The 19,176-nt window shown below is 42.9% G+C and overlaps 1 protein-coding gene across 1 annotated transcript in view; it reads left to right on the top strand.

The window, feature by feature from the left end:
- The window catches only part of SLC25A36 (solute carrier family 25 member 36), a 124,110-nt gene that overhangs the window by 54,641 nt on the left and 50,293 nt on the right, over positions 1 to 19,176 (top strand). Inside the window, exons 3-4 of the mRNA XM_030217258.1 lie at positions 998 to 1,075; positions 7,852 to 7,952. Of these exons, the coding sequence (XP_030073118.1) occupies positions 998 to 1,075; positions 7,852 to 7,952 (179 nt within the window). The remainder of the gene's footprint in view (positions 1 to 997; positions 1,076 to 7,851; positions 7,953 to 19,176) is intronic.

Below are 19,176 nucleotides of genomic sequence, written 5' to 3'. Positions count from 1 at the left end.
TGTATTTTGCCATGTGGCTGTCTCATGGTCAGTCTCTGACCCAGTAGGTTCTCTCTGGTCAGAGACTGACTTTGAGACAGCCACATGGTGAAACATGGATTCATGTCGGTGCTAAGGTCTGTTTTGAATTATATATAAAGGAAAAAAATAAGAAGAAAATAAAGATAAGTACCGTTTTGTACTATAATGTTAAATTGTTTAAATGGATCAATGAAGATGCTGAGTTGGCCCATTGCTTTAAGGATCCAACAATATTTATCTTCATTAATGTTTGTTGCATAAGAGTGTGGAGAAAGTATAGCTATTGTGGATGCTGATTGACTTCTTCTAATTAAAACATTTTGGTGCAATTGTGTAGATCATATAAAGTGCCACGCACAAATGCCTTAGCATGTAAATGCAAGGGGGCATTGGCAGGACTTCTAGTGTAACTATGTTACATCTTGACATTCTGCGTTTAGGCTTGCAAATTTATGTCAGCCATAGATCTGGCATGAGTGGGTGTACCTAAATGTAAGCATGTGGATGCCAACTTACAAATCGATAATGGCATCTTGGTTCACAGATGCTGTTTATAGAATTGCACTCAGCGCTTGGCATCAGCATGCCTAACTGGAGGCACACAGTTAAAGAAATGCCTTATTGTTATTTCCCTGGAATTAACTAGCAATGTGGAGGAGTGGTTTAGTGGCTAGAGTACCGGTCTTGAAATCCAGTGGTGACCTGTTCAAGTCCTACTGCTGCTCCTTGTGGTCTTGGACAAGTCACTTAACCCTCCATTGCCTCAGGTACAAATTTAGATTGTGAGCCCTCCTGGGACAGAGAAATATCCAGTGTACCTGAATGTAACTCACCTTGAGCTACTACTGAAAAAGGTATGAGTAAAATCCAAATAAATAAATGACGTTTATAAAGTCGATACTCATTTGTTTGCAGTACTTATCTCAAAACACTTTTGTCATGTTATACCTGACTCTTAATTTATTTTTTCTTATAGGATGATCTTGCAGAAGGAAGGTCCCCGTTCTTTATTCAGAGGGTTAGGGCCTAATTTGGTTGGTGTGGCCCCTTCCAGGTAAAACCAGAATTTCTGTTGAATGTTTCTATGTAGTAGATTAATATCACAAACCTTGGTTTCCCACAATGTCACAAGCTTTTTATAAAATTTTTGCTATGACATGATAGGAAACTGCCTTCCTGTGATGTGCAGCGATGCTGGTGCTTCAGTTTTTTTCATCCCCCCTTTTCCTGATTGGCACTCTTCCCCTCCCCCACCCAGCTTTAAGATTTAGCTCCTCTTTTTTTTTCCCTGCTGAAAGGGTTCATGTTGAGCAGAGGTATGCATAGGAAGTTATACTAGAGGGGGTTATACTACAAGGGTTGGGAGGGATAGGAGAAAGCAGAGACAAAAGGTGTCACGGTACATGAGGAAGAAAAGACAGAAGCAAACAAAGGAAAGGCTAAGAGATTTCCTTCTTTCTTCGTATCATGGGTCTAAGATTATTATTGCTTTGAAATCCTCCTCATTTCGACCCTCTCCTTCTCTTCTACAACGTTTCATTGACCATCTCCTACCATTCATCTACTCCATGGTAGTAGTTATTTAAGCACCGGGAATTTTCCTGATATCTGGAAGCTGTTGGTGATTCATCACCACATTAAAGATCCTAAGGCTGATCTTTCATCCTCGGGTAATTACTGCCCCATTTCTAACCTTCCATTCTGATCAAAAATAGTTGAGAAATATATAGCTTCACAATTTATCTGATTTCCTTAAGAAGATTAACCCGCTGCATCCCCATTAAACTGGGTTCCATTCTTGTCATTCTACCAAACTTACTTTTGTTTGGTTTCACTACATATATTAGACGGATTCTTGATGGTAGCAAGGATGTCCCCCTGTCTCTCACCCTTTCTGCCTGGCCTTTTCTGTTTTTTGTGTGTGTTTTTGAGGGAGTGTCATGGACCATAGATTCAGCATTCCAGACTAACCAGTTAGTACTTCTATATTACTGCACACTAACTGGCTAGTGCAGGAATACCGCATGAGCCTTTACCACCTACAGAATGGGTGGCGGTAAGTGTTCATATGATTATTTTTTTTGTTTGTTTTTTAAATGGCCATGTGCTAATGGCAACATAGGAGAAAGCCAATGATAAAAAAAAAAAAAAAATGCCCACTTTATGGCTGCTATAAAAATGGCCTTAGCACACAGGAAACACCTGTGTAAGGATGTGCTAAGGCCTCTTCCTTAACCTCTAGCTACACTGTTCTGCCCAAGTGGTTGTTCCTCCCACCAGCAGGTGGAGAAAAAATACTCATTTTACCTGTGATCTCACCGGTATTAGCTGGTGGTGCTCCCTAGAAAGATCCAGTATTTTCTCTACCTCAGTAGATGGTAGGACATGCTGTTTGGTGTTGTCGATTGCTTAGCTCTCTACTCTGCTGGCCAGTTTTCCAGTCTCTGGAGTGGACTCAGTCGAGCACTGAGCTTGGCTCCACTGTCCCCAGTCGCACTTCATAGCGTCCACTGGGTGAGGCAAGGCTTGTGACTCAGTCCTGCATGTTCCTTCCTGAGGGGTGCGGGTCCCCGTTCTTCCCCACCCCTCTGTGTCCAGTCACATTGTGTGGGTGTATCCCCCCCCCCCCCCCCCCCCGACTACTCTGCTGCTCCCAGGCATTGGGGGAAAAAAGCTACGAGTGAACCCACATCACATTGGACCAATGAGTCCTGGAAGTAGTCCAGAAGAGATACTCTTTGGAGCTCACCCGTTCCACACCCAGCGTGTTCATGGTTTCCCATGTGGCTCAGCACTGTGGCAGGGCTTGGGAGCCGGTGCCTTGTGAAGAGCACAGCCTGGGATATATTCCATTTCTCTTTTGGTACAGAGGAAGGGCAGCTCCTTCCACCCCATCCTGGCCTCGAAGGGGGTAAATGCCTGTCTGCTGATGTCCCTTGACCTCACGGAGGCCTATCTTCATTTTGCCAGCACAGCCCATCTCGAGTATAATCTTTGCTCCTGTGTTCTTGGCCACCTTCCAGTTTTGGAACTTGCCCTTTGGCAAGGCTGTGGCCCTTCCCCACCTTTTCCAAGGTTGTGGGGTGGTTGCGGCTTGTCTGCATCACCAGGGGATCAGGTTACATCCTTACCTGGACGACTGGCTGAATTAGATGGATTCAGCTGCCTAAACCAGCCTTTGGAGACCCTTTGCTAGGTTGTGAATTTATTGAAGTAACCTGGTCCTCGTCCAGGTCTTGGAATACCTGGAAACTTGCTTCTACATTACCCTGGGGATGTTGTTCATCACAGAAAACCAGGCAGAAAAGCTTCAGGTGCAGCAGCATAGATTGTGCAATCTCCCAGTTCCCACGGTATGAAACCTCTTACAGCTCCTGGGTTCCATGGCTTCAACATTGGAGATGATGCCTTGAGCTAGAGCTCACATGCGGCACTTGCAGTGGGCTCTCTTGCCTTGCCCTCTTTTGCTTGAGGCGAGAATCAGTCTAGTCTGGTGGGACATCCTGGTTCATCTCCTCAGGTGTGTGTGTGGGGGGGGGGGGGGGTTGCCTGGCAGTACAGATGTTAATCTCCTCAGCTGGGGAGTTTGTTGCCTGTGTTGTGTGGTGCAGGGCACCTGGACCCAGCAGGTGGTGACCTGGTTCATTGATCACCTGGAGACCCGGGCTGCTAGAATTCCTGCCTCTCCTTCGAGGAAAGATGGTCAGTGTGATGCCCGATGATGCCACTGTGGTGGCTCTGGAACTCACTTCCGGAGGATGTGGTAAGAGCAATTAATGTAGCTGGGTTTAAAAAAGGTTTGGACAAGTTTCTGGAGGGAAAGTCCATAGTCTTATTGAAATGGACATGGGGGAATCCAGTGCTTGTCCTGGGATTGGCAGCATGGATTGTTGCTACTAATTGGGTTTCTGCCAGGTACTTGTGACCTGGATTGGCCACTGTTGGAAGCAGGATACGGGGCTAGATAGACCATTAGTCTAACCCTGTATGGCTATTATGTTCTTATATCAACAAACAGGGATGCCCTAGGAGTCAAGCGGGAGCCTTGGAAGCAGTGTGCCTCTGTCAGTGGACAGAGAGATGCCTGCAGGACCTCTTAGCAGTCCACGGATGACGTCAAGCAGACTTTTTCAGTCACTCTGTTCTGGATTTGGGAGAATGGAAGTTGGGGGCAACAAATCAGACATGGCCGCTAGAGATACCTCTGTATGTCTTCCTCCGTGGCTGCTGGTGGGCTATCTTTTGAGCAGGATTGCGTGTCATCCTCATCTGGTCTTGTAAGTTGCTTTGGGTTGCCCTCACACACCGTGGTATGCAGACCTCTTCCCTCTGTAGAAGGCCAACCACCTCCCACTGCCCAGAGGTTGGGATCTTCTCCAGCAAGGTCCGGTAGAGATGGAAGATCTGGATCCCTTTGGGCTTATAGTCTGGCCCTTGAGGGAAAGCACTTAGAGAAGTGTGGTTTTTATTCCGCAAAGGTTTCTACACTGCTGCACTCTCGGAAGTCTTTCACGTCCCTGGCCTATGTAGAGGTTTGGAAAGTGTTTGAGACCTTGTGTGTGTCCTCTTGGAGAGCTCAGGTCTCCAATATTCTGAAATTCTTATAGCTAGGCCTGGACTAAAGTTAGACCCCCTGAGGGTCCAGGTAGCTGCTCTTTTCAGTTTTTGGGTAATGTGAAGGGTACCACCCCGGTCTTCCATGGGGAGGTGGACGTTTCCTGGAAGGGGTGGCTCATTTGTGCCTCCCCCCCTTCAATATGTCCCTCTTTTCCCTCATGGGACCTCAGTCTGGTTCTCTGAGTGCTTGCTGAGACTCTGTTTGAGCCTCCTCACTTGACCTTCTTCAAAAACCTCACTCTTGAGTCATTACCTTGGCTCAAAGAGTCTCCGGGCTGCAGGCTCTGTCATGTTAGGACCCGTATTTCTCACTTTCAGAGCACTCTTTTCCCTTTGCATAGTCCCTTCCTTTCTTCCTAAGGTGGTGTCTTTGTTCCATGTGAATCCAGAAGTTTGTTTGCCTTCTTTTGTGGTGGAAGGCATGGTCCTGTGGACAGGAGTCTCCATGAGCTGGGTGTCCAGCGGGTGCTGCTCTGGTACCTGAAAGATGAAAGGTTTTTATCTCTCTGATAAACTCTTTGTTCTTTTTCATGGACCTAGGAGGGGCCAACGCAACCTCTAAGGCCTCCGTTGCAAAGTAGATCAAGTCAGCTATCGAGATCGCCTACATTTGTAAGAATCATCTGGTGCCTCAAGGCCTGAGGTTCCACTCTACATGGGCTCAGGCCATATCCTAGGCCCCTGATGGCGAACCTATGACACGCGTGTCAGTACTGACACGCGTACCCATTTTCGGTGACACGCAGCCGCATGTGGCCTCATACAGAGAAGCAGCGGCGTTCCTTGCTGACACCCGCGGTGGATCGCGCGACCTTCCCCCCCCCCCCCCCACCCCCCCCCACCCCCCCCCCCCCCGGTGAAATCACCCCCCCCCCCCCCGGGTGCATGTTTACCCGCTGGGGGGGGGGGGGGGGTGCCATGTGCGCTTCTATTGGCTCCCTCCGAGTCCTCCGCTCGTTCCCTCCCTGCTGCTCCCTCTGCCCCGCCTCCTGCACGGCCGTTAGGGGATCTTTGACCTCACTTCCGGCTGGCGGAGCAGAGAGCAGCAGAATGCCGTGGGGGACGCATCTCTGTGATCGCCATTACCAGCAACCACATAACCACAGCAACCATCATCCAATCTACTGTTCTGGGGTGTCGTGGATTTTTAATTGACCATCATTACTGAGATAGGTGAGGGGGAGGCTGGGAGAGGCGAGGGCATGTGCTATGGGTGCCGTTTCCCGCCATTAGAAATAGCGGCAGCCATCTTAATTTACATAAGGTGGTCAGTTAGGCTAGTTAACCCCTAATTGCCTGCAGGGCTAACAGGCCATCTATAATTCTATCTTCTGTCACTGCCCCCCTGATGGAGAACCCAAAAAATAAAAAACCAAGGTTAAGTAAAGGAAGTGGTAGTAGCAGTAGCCGACCCTTTCAAGAGACATGGACCGAGATGTATGGCATTATAGAAAAAAATGGCAGATCATTTGCGTTCTATGTACTGAAACGGTAGTAAGCAGAACGTGGAATATAAATAGACATTTTGAAACTAATCATTCCCAGCTCTTGAAAAAAGTGAGGATGAAAGGAAGGAATACATTTCCAGGCAGCTACACTTTTATAAGAGCCAATCTAATTCCATCCTTACATTTGTAAAAGGTTCTACAAATTTAACATCTGCAAGTTTGAGCATTGCTCACTCCATAGCTCAGCATGGAAAAGCACTCAGTGAGGGAGGATTTATTAAAGAAACTCTCCTAAGATGTGCACCAGTTCTATTTCACGATATGCAGAATAAAGATGCAATTATTAAGAGAATATCTGAGTTACCACTCAGTAGAAATATCAATTGAAGATTTAGCCAATGAAATTCAGCAACAAAAAAGTCACTAATAGGCAGATTAGTTAAAGAATTCCCCCTCCCCCTCACTTATTTTAGTTCACGGTACCCCACACAAGTTAAATAATATCAAGACCAACAAAAGAAACCGACTGACAGATGAACAAAGAAGTCACTAAGCAGGTAAGTTAAATAATTAGTTTTTGGTTTATTAAATACAGTTATATATTACAATTATACATTTTTGTTATTTAAACTATAAATATCGCGAAATTATGTTTTTTTTTCTCGAAGTGACACACCACCCGAGTTATGCTCGGTTTTTTGGCGAATTTTGACACACCAAGTTCAAAAGGTTGCCCATCACTGTCCTAGACTGAGGTCTGGGTAGTGGTTCCTAAAGAAATTTGTAGAGCAGCCACGTGGGCATTGTGCCATTCATTTGTCAAACACTATAGAATGGAAGTGTTGGCCAGGTCCATTCAGACTTTGGCAGAACTGTCATTTTGGGAGGGGGGGGGGCTTGCTTTCCCCTGTCTAGTTGACCTGCTTCAGTACATGTGCAGGACAGTATAGCTGGACGCTAAGAAAGGAAAAATTGTCTCATCTGATAATTTTCTTTCCTTTAGTCATCTACTTCAATGTGCCCTTTACGTCTGGGCTCTGGGTATGTTCTGCACTTTCCCTTACAGTATGTGTAAAAAAAAAAAAAGAATGACATCACACACCACAATATACAGCAACAGCAATACGGGCTTACCGTGATATTGCTATATCCTGGAGTATGCAGGATTTTGAGTGCCACTGTGTGTGTGATGTTATGATCGTTACTCGGCTGCTGTTTGTTGCAGCTGCAGTGGTTGATGGGGCATGGGTGTATTACAAAAAGGCACCTTCTGCTACTTTGGTAGATGCATACTGGATCATTCCAGGTAGCACCACTAGCTAATACTAGTGAGGTGCTCAGTTTTTTTCTCTACCTCCATCTGCTGGTGGGAAGGGATAACACCTTGTTGTGCAGAGCAGTGTAGTGGACTAAAGGAAAGAAAAATATCAGGTAAGACCTATATTTTTCCTTTTTGCTGCAGTTTAGTAAAAGGACCCCTGAGTTAGGTGTTCAGTGCCATTTTGAGAATTGCTCAAATATTTTGTAAGTAATTTGTCATTCTCATAACATGTATGGTGCAAGCCTTATGTTTTCTGCCTCTGCCTCACACTCGCACTTTAATGATACGTTTCCCTGTAGTATTCTTAAGATACCTTGTTCTGTATTAATTAAAACTGTGAAGTGCAGCAATTTTTTATCCCTTTATAATGGAAGATAACTTTATTCATAATATTCTCTTGTGTAAAGCTAAATCCACAGTAAAGAGCTTATGTCATTCTTTCAGAGCGATATACTTTGCTGCTTACTCAGGTTGCAAAGAACGGTTAAACCACGTGTTGACAGCAGATTCTACTCCAGTACACATGGTGTCTGCTGGTGTGGCAGGTAAGGGTTGATATCCTTGTACTTTCAGAATTTTAAGTGTGGTATGACTGTAAAAGTGTAAACAAAATAAGCGAGTGTGTGCTTGTTTCTGGTTGCTGTGACTTTAGTGCATTTATTGATTTATGGTGTGTAATTTTTGTATTGCTACTAATTTTAAATTTCAGTACTACTGAGCAAACACAAAAATAATAATGCATGGAATGTAGAAATATATGTATGAAATTTTTCGATTAAGTAGCATTCTAGTTGAGAATGGGCCATAAAAGAACCACTTAATTAAAGTGTAAATTATCAAGCAATATAAATTTGTGGCCTGAAACTTTGTATCTGGTCAGGAGAGAACTTTGACCTGCATGTATTTAAGCTGTAGGCACTTGACCACTGGATTACAGTCTTTCCTTAGATATCCACAACATCCTAAAACTTGGATATTTGTTCAGCTGTGGATGAATGAGCCAGTGAATGCATGAGGTCTCTGTGTATGTATCTCCCCAAGACAAATAGCCATCTTACTAAACACCCGTCCTAAGTATATTTCAGTCTGAAAAGTAACACTTTAAACATTTTGCATCATGGAAAAGTATCCCTACCATTATCCCAGTGTCTTGAGACAATAAACTCCTCTTGGAATCTTCTGATAGTATTGCTGTTTGCAACTGCTTCCATTAGCCATTATCACAGTGAAGTTATGGAATACTTTACTGTAATCCATAGAGGTTTGATTTTTTTTTTTTAGTCTCATTTTCATAAAGAGAAGAGTCCATATAGATATTGCTTCTAACTCCTACTGTAACTTGTTCCACAACAGTGTTAATTTTATGTAAAATTATACCCTTAAAAATGTGCATACTATGTTTCTATCTACTGAGCTCCTTTTAAGATTATGACCAGCATTATCTTAAAATTGATCTTAATAGTAATTGTCAACGCTTTTTAGTTTATGCATTATTTTTTAGTATGTTGAATGATTTGCACTTGTTTGAGTTGTGCTTAAAGGATTTGCAAAGACGAAGAAAAATTCTCATGCAAATATATTGATCTAAATTATTTGATACTACCAGAAAATGACATGGGTGCAAAAATCTTAGGCACGTATTAAACAAGATCAAATTGTTGATCCATTTTTCTTTATAGACTATATAATTAAATGGTCAGCTATACAAATAGACTTATCAATCTATGCGTTATGAAGAAGCTGGGTTATTACTGTCAGTTGTTGGAATTTTGGGTCTATATACAGTACATTGCAAATAATACCTTCCCAGAATGGTTAATTTCAAGTCTTTTAGTGTAAATTTTCTAGTACACTTGTATCCTGAAGCAAAAACAAATAATTGGGTAATAATGAAATTCCATTAGAAAACTGAGTACCTAATGAACTGCCACAGAGGTGAGAGGTGTATTCTGTATCAATGTATGAGATGGTAAAGTTATGACTTAAGACTCACCATCCCAAATAAACATATTATTTTCAAGAGCAGAATGCTGGATCAGAGTAAATTTCAGTTATCCATGTCATTCAGTCAGCTGTTTCAAGGATTGGACTGTTGAAAGTTCTTTTGTTTACCTGTTCGTTTTTTTTCTTTGTTATGAAGAACCCTCTTTTTTTTTCTCTGGTGAGTTGTATCATTGAATTGGAGACAAAAATGAAAATAGTAGTTCCGTCTACAAATCCAGCTTTATTTTTATTTTTCTATACTTGACGTTAGCAGGGTTAATATGGTGCCCTCTGTCTTTTCATCCTTTTATGGTAGGAGCCCTTCTTGCTTCACTTAGGACTTCTTTTACAAAGTTGCGCTAGCAATTCCTGTGCGGGAAATGAGAGGAGGCCCATAGGAATTGAATGGTCTTCCTCTCATTTGCTGCGCAGGAATCACTAGCACAGCTTTGTAAAAGAAGCCCTTACTTTCATATGGGCAACGTTTTGATAAGTTATTTATACTAGTCAACTTTTCCACCACAATACTGAGTGCAAATGCTGACTCCTGGTTTGACAGTGAGTTCTGTATCTACACATTTCTTCATTTGTCTTTTAATGTTAATTAACTGGTTTCCATTCATAATTATTGGGTGTAAATTGGATGTCAATTAGGTCTTGTGCCTTTGTGACCTGCTGGATTTTGCATGGTTGTCTCAACAGAATTGTGTGAGTGACTTCACTTACTGGCAATGATACAGGCATATTTCAAAGAAAAATGTTTTTTTTTCTCTTGTGTTTCAAACCATGTCTGTTTTCTTCTTCAATGAACTTTGGATTATTTACAAACATTGTAACTTTAATTTGTTTGCCAGCAACTACAGGTTAACATAATGTCGTCTAGATGTTTTGCTCCCCTTAAAGCTAATGAAGATGTTGGAATAGATGTATTAAACATGTATACATTCTACGTCAACAAGCAGGATTGAATTAGGTTCTTAAGTGTAGGTGACGACAGTGCCAGGGTGGAACAGCTTGTTCCAGAGCTCAGAACGAATGTAAAATTCTGAGCACATATGCCCATTCCCACATGCAGCAGTCTACTCCGTATTCTCCGAGGATAAGCAGGCTGCTTGTTCTCACTTGTGGGACGGCGGCCCAGGAAACTGCAAATTTTTCTACAGCAAAATTTTAAAAGTTTTGCCAGAGCCTTCTGGCGCGCGAATCGCACGCACCGCGCATGCGTGGACGACTTCACGCCCATCGAGTGAGTGTTCCCGCTCAGTATTTTCTTGTCCGCGGTGAGGTGAAGAGGTTGTTCCTGTTTGCTTCGCTGGCCCAGGAAAGAGAGTCTTGACAATTCTTTTTATATTTCTTGTTTTATTTCTATCATTATTCGTTCTTCTTTAAAAAAAAATAAAAAACCCCGGTATTTTTTCTTAGTTTTTGGCACTTTCTAAGTTTTCTTTCTTTTCGACGCGGCTGGGGTTTTCCCCTTTTGTGCCCTTTTTTTGGCACAATCGTGTTGTTTAATTTCGCCGAAGCCGTTTTTCCTTCCCTGTCATCGAAGACACCCAGCTGCTTCAAACGTTGTACTCGGTGCAACCGGCCCATCTCAGGTATCGATACCCACGCTTGGTGTATGTATCCAGTGCCTTGGACCTGACCATAGCCCAGCCGCTTGCAGTCTGTGTCTTTGCATGAAGAAACGGGCCCAAGTGTCTCGAGAAGCCCAACGAGAGAAGCTTTTTGGGGCTCAGTCTGGTCCTTCGACGTCAACATCGGTACCGAGGTCGGTGGCATCAACATCGAGGGGCGCATCGACATCGGGAGCGAAGGTAATGGCTGCAGAACGACCAACTCGTGCTGGGAGCAGTGAGGCGTTGAGTGGGTCTGCACCTGTCTCGAGGCCTCCTGTTATGCAGGCCCCCCGGGACCGACCTTCGTCGGACCCGGCCCCGAGGAGACGTGAGGATTCCACCTCTTCTTCATCGGTACCGAGGAGTCTCAATGACAGGGGTTGAGCGAAGGCGAAGAAGCACTGTCATCATTCTTCTTCGACACATGGTGCCGGGAGCTCCGGGTCATCGAGGGAATCGGCACCCGAGAAGCATCGGCGCCGAGAGGATCGCTCCCCCTCTATTCAGGAGGTGCCGATGCATCGGTCTTCTGGCAGCCCGGTACCTATTCCTGAGCTTCAACAGATTCTGCCACCAGCTCCTGTATCAACCCCGCAGCCTTGTCTGGCGGCTCTTGACAAGCGCATCAGGGCCTTACTTCCAGAGCTTCTGGAAGGATTGCTGTGCCAGTCTGCTTCGGTGTCGGGGTTATTGTGCCTTCCGTATCGTCTGCTGCAGCGGCATCTGGCCCTTCGCCTGTGGTCAGGTCCCCGACCTCGGTGCTGCCTGCCACTCAGGTCAACTCTCCTTTGACGTCGGTGGAGGAAGCATCACTGGAGTCCAGGCGGGTGTCGACTTCTTGGCACCGCTATCGAGGACGTCATTCCTCAGCGTTGAGGCAGGCTCAGTTTTGACAGGTTGAGCAGGATTATGCAACCTCACGAGTGGTCTCTGAATATGGGCGTAGTCCGCAACATCTTCAGAGCGTGGGGCACCCCCTCAGTGGATCTTTTTGCCACTCAGATCAATCACAAGGTCCCTCAGTTCTGTTCCAGGCTTCAGGCCCACGACATTGGGGGTCAGGCCTTCTGTATGCGTATCCTCCCATACCTCTAGTAGAGAAGACTTTGCTGAAACTCAAGCAAGACTGCGGGACCATGATCCTGATTGCACCCTTCTGGCCACGTCAGATCTGGTTCCCTCTTTTTCTGTAGTTGTCCTCTGAAGAACCATAGAGATTGGACTGTTTTCCAGCCCTCATCAACGAGGGTTGCTTCTACATCCCAACCTCCAGTCTCTGGCTCTCACAGCCTGGATGTTGAGAGCTTAAAATTTGCCTCCTTGGGTCTTTCAGAGGGTGTCTCCCGAGTCTTGCTTGCTTCCAGAAAAGATTCCATAAAGAAGTGTTACTTTTTCAAATGGAGGAGGTTTGCCGTCTGGTGTGACAGCAAGGCCCTAGATCCTCTTTCTTGTCCTACACAGACCCTGCTTAGTGCGATTAGTGCTTATCATCGCCATGTAGAGGGTAAGTCTATCTCTGGACAGCCTTTAGTTATTTGCTTCATGAGAGGTTTGCTTTTGTTGATGCCCCCTGTCAAATCTCCACCAGTGTCATGGGACCTCAACGTCGTTCTCTCCCAGCTGATGAAAGCTCCTTTTCAGCCACTGAATTCCTGCCATCTGAAGTACTTGACCTGGAAGGTCATTTTCTTGGTGGCTGTTACTTCAGCTCGTAGGGTCAGTGTGCTTCAGGCCTTGGTAGTGCATGCACCTTATATCAAATTTCATCACAACAGAGTAGTCCTCTGCACGCATCCTAAGTTCCTGCCAAAGGTGGTGTCGGAGTTCCATCTTAAAAGATTCAACCCTTGTACTTACAAGATGTTTTCCTTTATAGGAGCACTTCTGGACATTGATCAAAGTCTTTTTCTACAGGACAGGCACCAAAGGTTTGCCTGAGCTGTTCAAATGATTCAGTGTTTCAGAATCTACTTAAAAATGCTGGGTCATTTGACCTCTACAGTACGTACAGTCATCTTGTACAGCTCAAAATGTGAATGCCTCAGTGGACCCTAAAGTTCTGGTGGAATGAAGACCCAGCCTTTATGTTCCAAGTTATACCTGTCTACCACACTTGGTTATGTTGCAGTGGTGTGTTGTAGAAGCCAGTCTGCTCAAGGCGATTCCCTTTTTACACTGGAGCAGAATCATTGTATACTTGAAACAAATTTTTCCATCATAGGCTGGTGAGCTTGTCTTAGCCTCATGAAGGGCAACTGGTCAAAAGCCAAAAGATATCTCCACAGCAATCATCTAGCATTAATATCAGTATTTTCTTCTCTTCAAGTGTTCCCTTCTCTATCCCAGTGCTTGATTTAATATTGACCCAAACAAAAAATCTAAGTGCACTATTTTTGACAACAAACAAGGAGGTGCAGAGATATTTTGATTATGTCAAGAGGCAACCAAGCCGTTTGCATCCCAGGATACCAAAACCATCTTGTAGATAGACTTAGCAAAGTACTTCAATTTCATAAGTTGCTGCTAGATCCCCAAACTCTATAATGCATATTTTGCAGCTGAGGCAGTCCTGAAACATAACCATCTCTGGGCAAAGGTGACTAAAGTCACCAGAAACAAAAAATGAGGCTTTAATGAATTCTGTTATTGCAAACAATTTGTAATACAACAGTACAAATCCCATCCTTTTATGTTAAAAAATAAAAGAATTACAGAAATTCAAACTTGTAACTTTTGTAGACTGCTTATGGACATATGACATGAAAAACTGGCCATTCTCAACATTTTAGATCGGCTACTTTTAGTCACCTTTTCCTGAATACGGTAACAAATAATTTTGTTAGCCAGCAGTAAGAATGCAGAGATAACCATTACTGTTTTCGATGCCAGTCTCAACTTGTCTTGCACAGAATGCTCTAGTCATAGGCTGGATTAAGCCCCTTGTGATAGCCAAACCTTGGCTCAAATTCAGAAGGAGGCCCAGTACATACTGACCTCAATAGAACTAGTTTCCTTTGGTGCCTAGTTGTCTCCTTCAAGACTGGCAGTAAGAAGAAACCTTCCATGGGATTTCATATGCTTTCAGATGGAACAGGTTTTCCATCTGGTGCTCTACTAACATCCTCCACACCTTTTAATGTCTATCAAATACTACACTCCGTTACTCAAACCATCTCTACCAGCAGGATTTCAGACATCCTTTATTATAGTGCATATCAGTGTTTTCTCAGCTTGCCATGTCTTGACAGATTGAGCTCTGGTTTCCCAGTGTCCTATTATAACCAAATTTTATGAGAGACTTGAATGTCATGCTTGCTTCTCTCAGGGAACAGTCATTTGATCTGATAGCTCTTCAGTGATGAGGATTCCAAACATGGAAAGTATTTTTTTCTTAGTGAACTAAACAGGATGGCCCTGTTCAGCCCAAGCATCATTTTGACAACTATCCAGACACTGTCAGTTCTCTATTCAATCCACATCCTGCCTTACCTTAGGAATTGGCTACAATTCTTTCTACAAGGAAATAGCTTTGGATATCTGGGTGCTCAGCATTATCGGGCTGGATATGGCCTTCGATTTCTGTCAGGTTTTTAGAGAAAACCTTTTGGGCAGCCTCACTTATTACCGTTGAACTCTTAAATTGTGTGCCTTATTCACAATTTCATCATAAGATAGTCCTACAAACTCAGCCAAAGTTCCTGCCAAAGATATTGTTACCTTTTTGTATTAATGAGGAAATAATAGTACCTATCTTCCATTCCAGGCCTCATAAGCTGAAGCCCAAGAAGACCCAGTATATTCTTTGGACTTTAAATGAGTATCTTAAAAGGACAGAAACTGTTAGAAAATCTTTGCAGCTTTCTATATCCGTGATCTGCAACAGACTTGGTATTCCAGTGACAACGCATGAACTAGCTAATTTATTTATTTATTTAGATTTTGCTCACACCTTTTTCAGTTGTAGCTCAAGGTGAGTTACATTCAGGTACACTGGATATTTCTGTGTCCCAGGAGGGCTCACAATCTAAGTTTGTACCTGAGGCAATGGAGGGTTAAGTGACTTGCCCAAGATCACAAGGAGGAGCAGCGGGAGTTGAACCGGCCACCTCTGGATTGCAAGACCAGTGTTTTAACCACTAAGCCATTCCTCCACTAGTATCCTGTCTTCAGTTCTCTTATCAGGGTGCTCTAACCACTAGGTCACTCCTCCACTAGTATCCTGTCTTCAGTTCTCTTATCAGTCGTACCTTATTAAATGGGAACCACTCCTGCCTCTGAAGATCTCTTGAAATCTAATTCACAAGAGCACCCACAGTCCATCTCTTTGATCTGTGCTGGATACCTTCACTTCACACTACTACCCAGACCAGTCTTCATTCACAGATGGTATATTCAGTCAAGCAGCACTTAACAATCAATCTTTCTATTCAACTCTAAGGTTCTTGTGAACAGGTTTCCCTTAATCACTGAGATATGTACCTAAGAAACTGGAGCCCTCCTGAGCTTGGGAATCATCCACTTTTCTGCCTGATTGAATCCTGCTTGTTGAAAAAGAAAGCAAAGTTGCTTACCTATAACAGATGTTCTCTATAGACAGAAGGGTAAATCAGACATATCATCCACCTGCCACCCCTAACGCTGATTTTGAGCTTTAAACTAAGGATACTAAGCGAAAGGCTGCGCATGCTCAGTATTTTACACTGGTTTTGAGCTGTGGAAGAGTTTCTCCCACCCTTTTGCTGTTGAATGTCTGCTTGATCTTAATCATGCTGTCTATGGAGAACACTTGTTACAGATAAGTAACTTTGCATTATTTTCATTGGATGCAATGTGTTAGCAATATGTCCCTATTTCCTTGGGTATATATATATTTTTTTGTTTGATAGAAGAGGACAGTTTGCAGTACTGATGAGCATTAACATTTAGCTTTGCAGTTATAGCGTCAAATCACAAGGTTGATGAAATTGAATACATCACACAGCTTCACACTGCAGGTAGATATCAGTTTCCTTATCCAAATAACTAGTAGGTTGTAGAGACTTTTTTTTTATTTATTTTAGAAACTACTTAAACCAGCTTCTCATTACTAATAGATCTGCTATCTCTAGGTTTGCACATATAGTCCAATAACTAATGAAGGTTTTTTAAAGAATTAATATAGATAATGAAAAATGCTAACCATGCCAATGTATATTAATTCCAATTGACTTTTTTGTATGCACTAATCTTTTAACAATTCAGTATTCAAAATCTGCATATCTAGAATGTTTAGTGATTTTTAAAATTCTTTATTGTTTTAAATTTATGAATTGATTTAAAAAGCCTAAAAATTAATTGAAATATGTCTATATGAATAGTGCTCTGTACTAATGTTTTTGTTTTTGCTTAAATTGGTTGAAATGAATCAAATTGGAACTCAGATTTAAATGTATTTGATAATGGCTTCTAACCCAATTATTTCGTTTTTGTTTGCACTGTGTAAAGGTTTGAATAACTTTCACCTTGGAGTGGTCAGTTTTAATGAGATAGCCAAGTCCTAGCAGATAGTCGCTGAAACAGTTTCATTGTAGGTACTTGTAGTGTTTCCCAGGTAAAAAACATTACAGGCCTTGCATAGCAATATATCTTATGATAAACAGTCATTAAGAACTCACTGGTAAAGAAATCCAAAGTGTTTTTTTTTTTCAATTGTGTCTGCTTTCAACAATGTGGTACAAGTAAGAGTTTGTAATCATAAATGTTAAGTGCATTTCATTAACACATGTTTTTTGCAGCAGTGCCTTCCATTCAGGACTTAGTTCAGATCTGTAGGAAAACTATGTTTACTTTAGTAAAGGTGAGAATCAATTTTTACATCTATATTGTAGAAATAACCCTTCTCAAATAAAATTTGGAAATCCAATGTTTTTTCATGGACAAACAAGTTGAATCAGTCAAAAGGCTAGAAGACCTTTCTGTTATGCTTGGTTGGTACCACACAGTCTCATGCCACAAGACCCCTTCAGTCAGTCTTTTTTCCCCCTTTCGAATTCAGACTGACATGTTTACCACAGTAGCAGACTTTTCCTAATGACAGATTTCAAGCCTCCCCTTACTTTGGCTTAGTTCCCCCCCCACCCCCCCCCACCCCCGAAAAAAAAAAATCTCAGCCTCCTTAATGAGAATCATAAGGACCCTCTTTTTAACCCTTCAGATTCACTTTTTTCTTGGCAGATTTGTTATTTCGCTCAATGACTGATTAAACGCCTCTATTTTTTTTAAATAGTCCCCACTGAGGGGTCCTTTTACTAAAACTTTGCATGTGCTAATGGAAAGTATGCACAAAGTGCCACGTGGCCCACAGTTATAAAATAGGACACGTAGCATTTAACATGTGCTAATATTCGTTAGCATGCACTAAACTTTAGTAAAAAGGCCCCTAAGGAAATACTAGCTGCTTTGAAAATACCTAGCACTTCTCAAATATTTTCTGAGCAATATTTCTGATGGTGAGATGAATTTGTGGAATATTGAGGAAACAAAGATTATTAGCGAAAAGTTGATTCACCAACGTTTCTAGTTTAAAGTGGACAGTCAAACTATCCTTTTCCCAAAAATAGAGGCACAATGAATAGCAGTTAATTAGGAGTCCAGAGTCGTAATCTGTTTCAAGAAATCCTGACACCTCCCATTAAGTTCTCCAGTTTTCTCGGCAGCCTTTTTAAAATGTTCACAAATTAAGAAACTGAAGACCTAAACATTGTTTCTAGAACAGAAATTATCAGCCATATGTCATTGAGAAATGCCTTCCCCTGAGCCACTGGCATTAAGGATATACTGGAAAGAACTATGGAGGCACAAGTTGATGAAGGGGGAAAAAAACAGTTAGTGGGTGCCCTACCCCTTTCTGCAAATCCAGTGGAAGGGGAACTACTCCCCATTCACAAGGAATGCTACTAGGAGGAGGTGGCATGGGTTTGCCTGTAGATCTGAATGATGCATCTGAGGTGCAGGAAGAGTCAGACATGCACCCTGCAGAGCTCTTCAAAATGGGAAAAATGATTTCCAAGGGGCCACACCAAAGCAGAAGGTGTTGATACTGACTCCCCCTTATTCTTCCTTTTACCCATGCAGTGTTTCCAGATATGCCCCTTAGGGCACCTGCCTATGGCCACATACCACAACTCTAATGTGCTTATATCAGAAGCCCTTGTCACTTAGATGGCATCAGCATCAGGCTACTGGGTCCCTAAAGATTCTTGTGCACAGCTTTTTCTGCCAGGCACAGGAACTCACTCTGCAGTTCTTAGCTTTCCTAAATTTTTTTTATTCCAAATATTTTCTAATGCTCAAGCAAAATGGGAGGGAAGGGGGAGGAATGTGTTCATTGCATCTAAAAAATGAGAGCTGTGAACACATTTTTACATTAGCCATAATCTTGCCATGGTTAGACAAAAGAGGATAAAGGAATCCTGTTCAGAAGGAATGGATCCTTAGGCGCTTAGCCGAGATTGGGTGGCAGAGCCGGAGGCGGGGATAGTGCTGGGCAGACTTATACGGTCTGTGCCAGAGCCTGTGGTGGGAGGCGGGGCTGGTGGTTGGGAGGCGGGGATAGTGCTGGGCAGACTTACACGGTCTGTGCCCTGAAAAGGACAGGTACAAATCAAGGTAAGGTATACACAAAAAGTAGCACATATGAGTTTATCTTGTAGGGCAGACTGGATGGACCATGCAGGTCTTTTTCTGCCGTCATTTACTATGTTACTATGTTACTACCTTTGTCTAGACTGGAAATCCACATATACGAATATACCTGGGTCAGGTGATTACTAAGATGTGTCGAGCACTGTCATTAGATAGTTCTTCAGCCACTTTGGTCTTTCCAAATGAGTAACAGTAGCTGCAGCATATTTTATAAATGTGTGGCATTGCTTATTTTTATATCCAGATGATTGTCTAAGAACATTTTGCATTCAACAGTACAAAGGTTTAAATTTAGGACTTGGGGGCTGTCATAACCCACTCCAGACTTAGTCTGATTCCAATTGAAGTTCGTTGGAGACCTAGAAGTACAGTAATAAATTTGGTGGCTCAGTGTAAGGAATCTCAATAAACCAAAATATTTCTCAACTTCTTCTGCCAAGAGCCTAGTTGCATCAGTTAATTAAGGAGAGAATGGATCTGGAAC

The sequence above is a fragment of the Microcaecilia unicolor genome, chromosome 10 (assembly GCF_901765095.1).
Source record: "Microcaecilia unicolor chromosome 10, aMicUni1.1, whole genome shotgun sequence".
Lineage (NCBI taxonomy): Eukaryota > Metazoa > Chordata > Amphibia > Gymnophiona > Siphonopidae > Microcaecilia > Microcaecilia unicolor.
The sequence above is the reverse complement of the archived record's forward strand: the minus strand, read 5'-3'. Positions and strand labels throughout refer to the sequence as shown.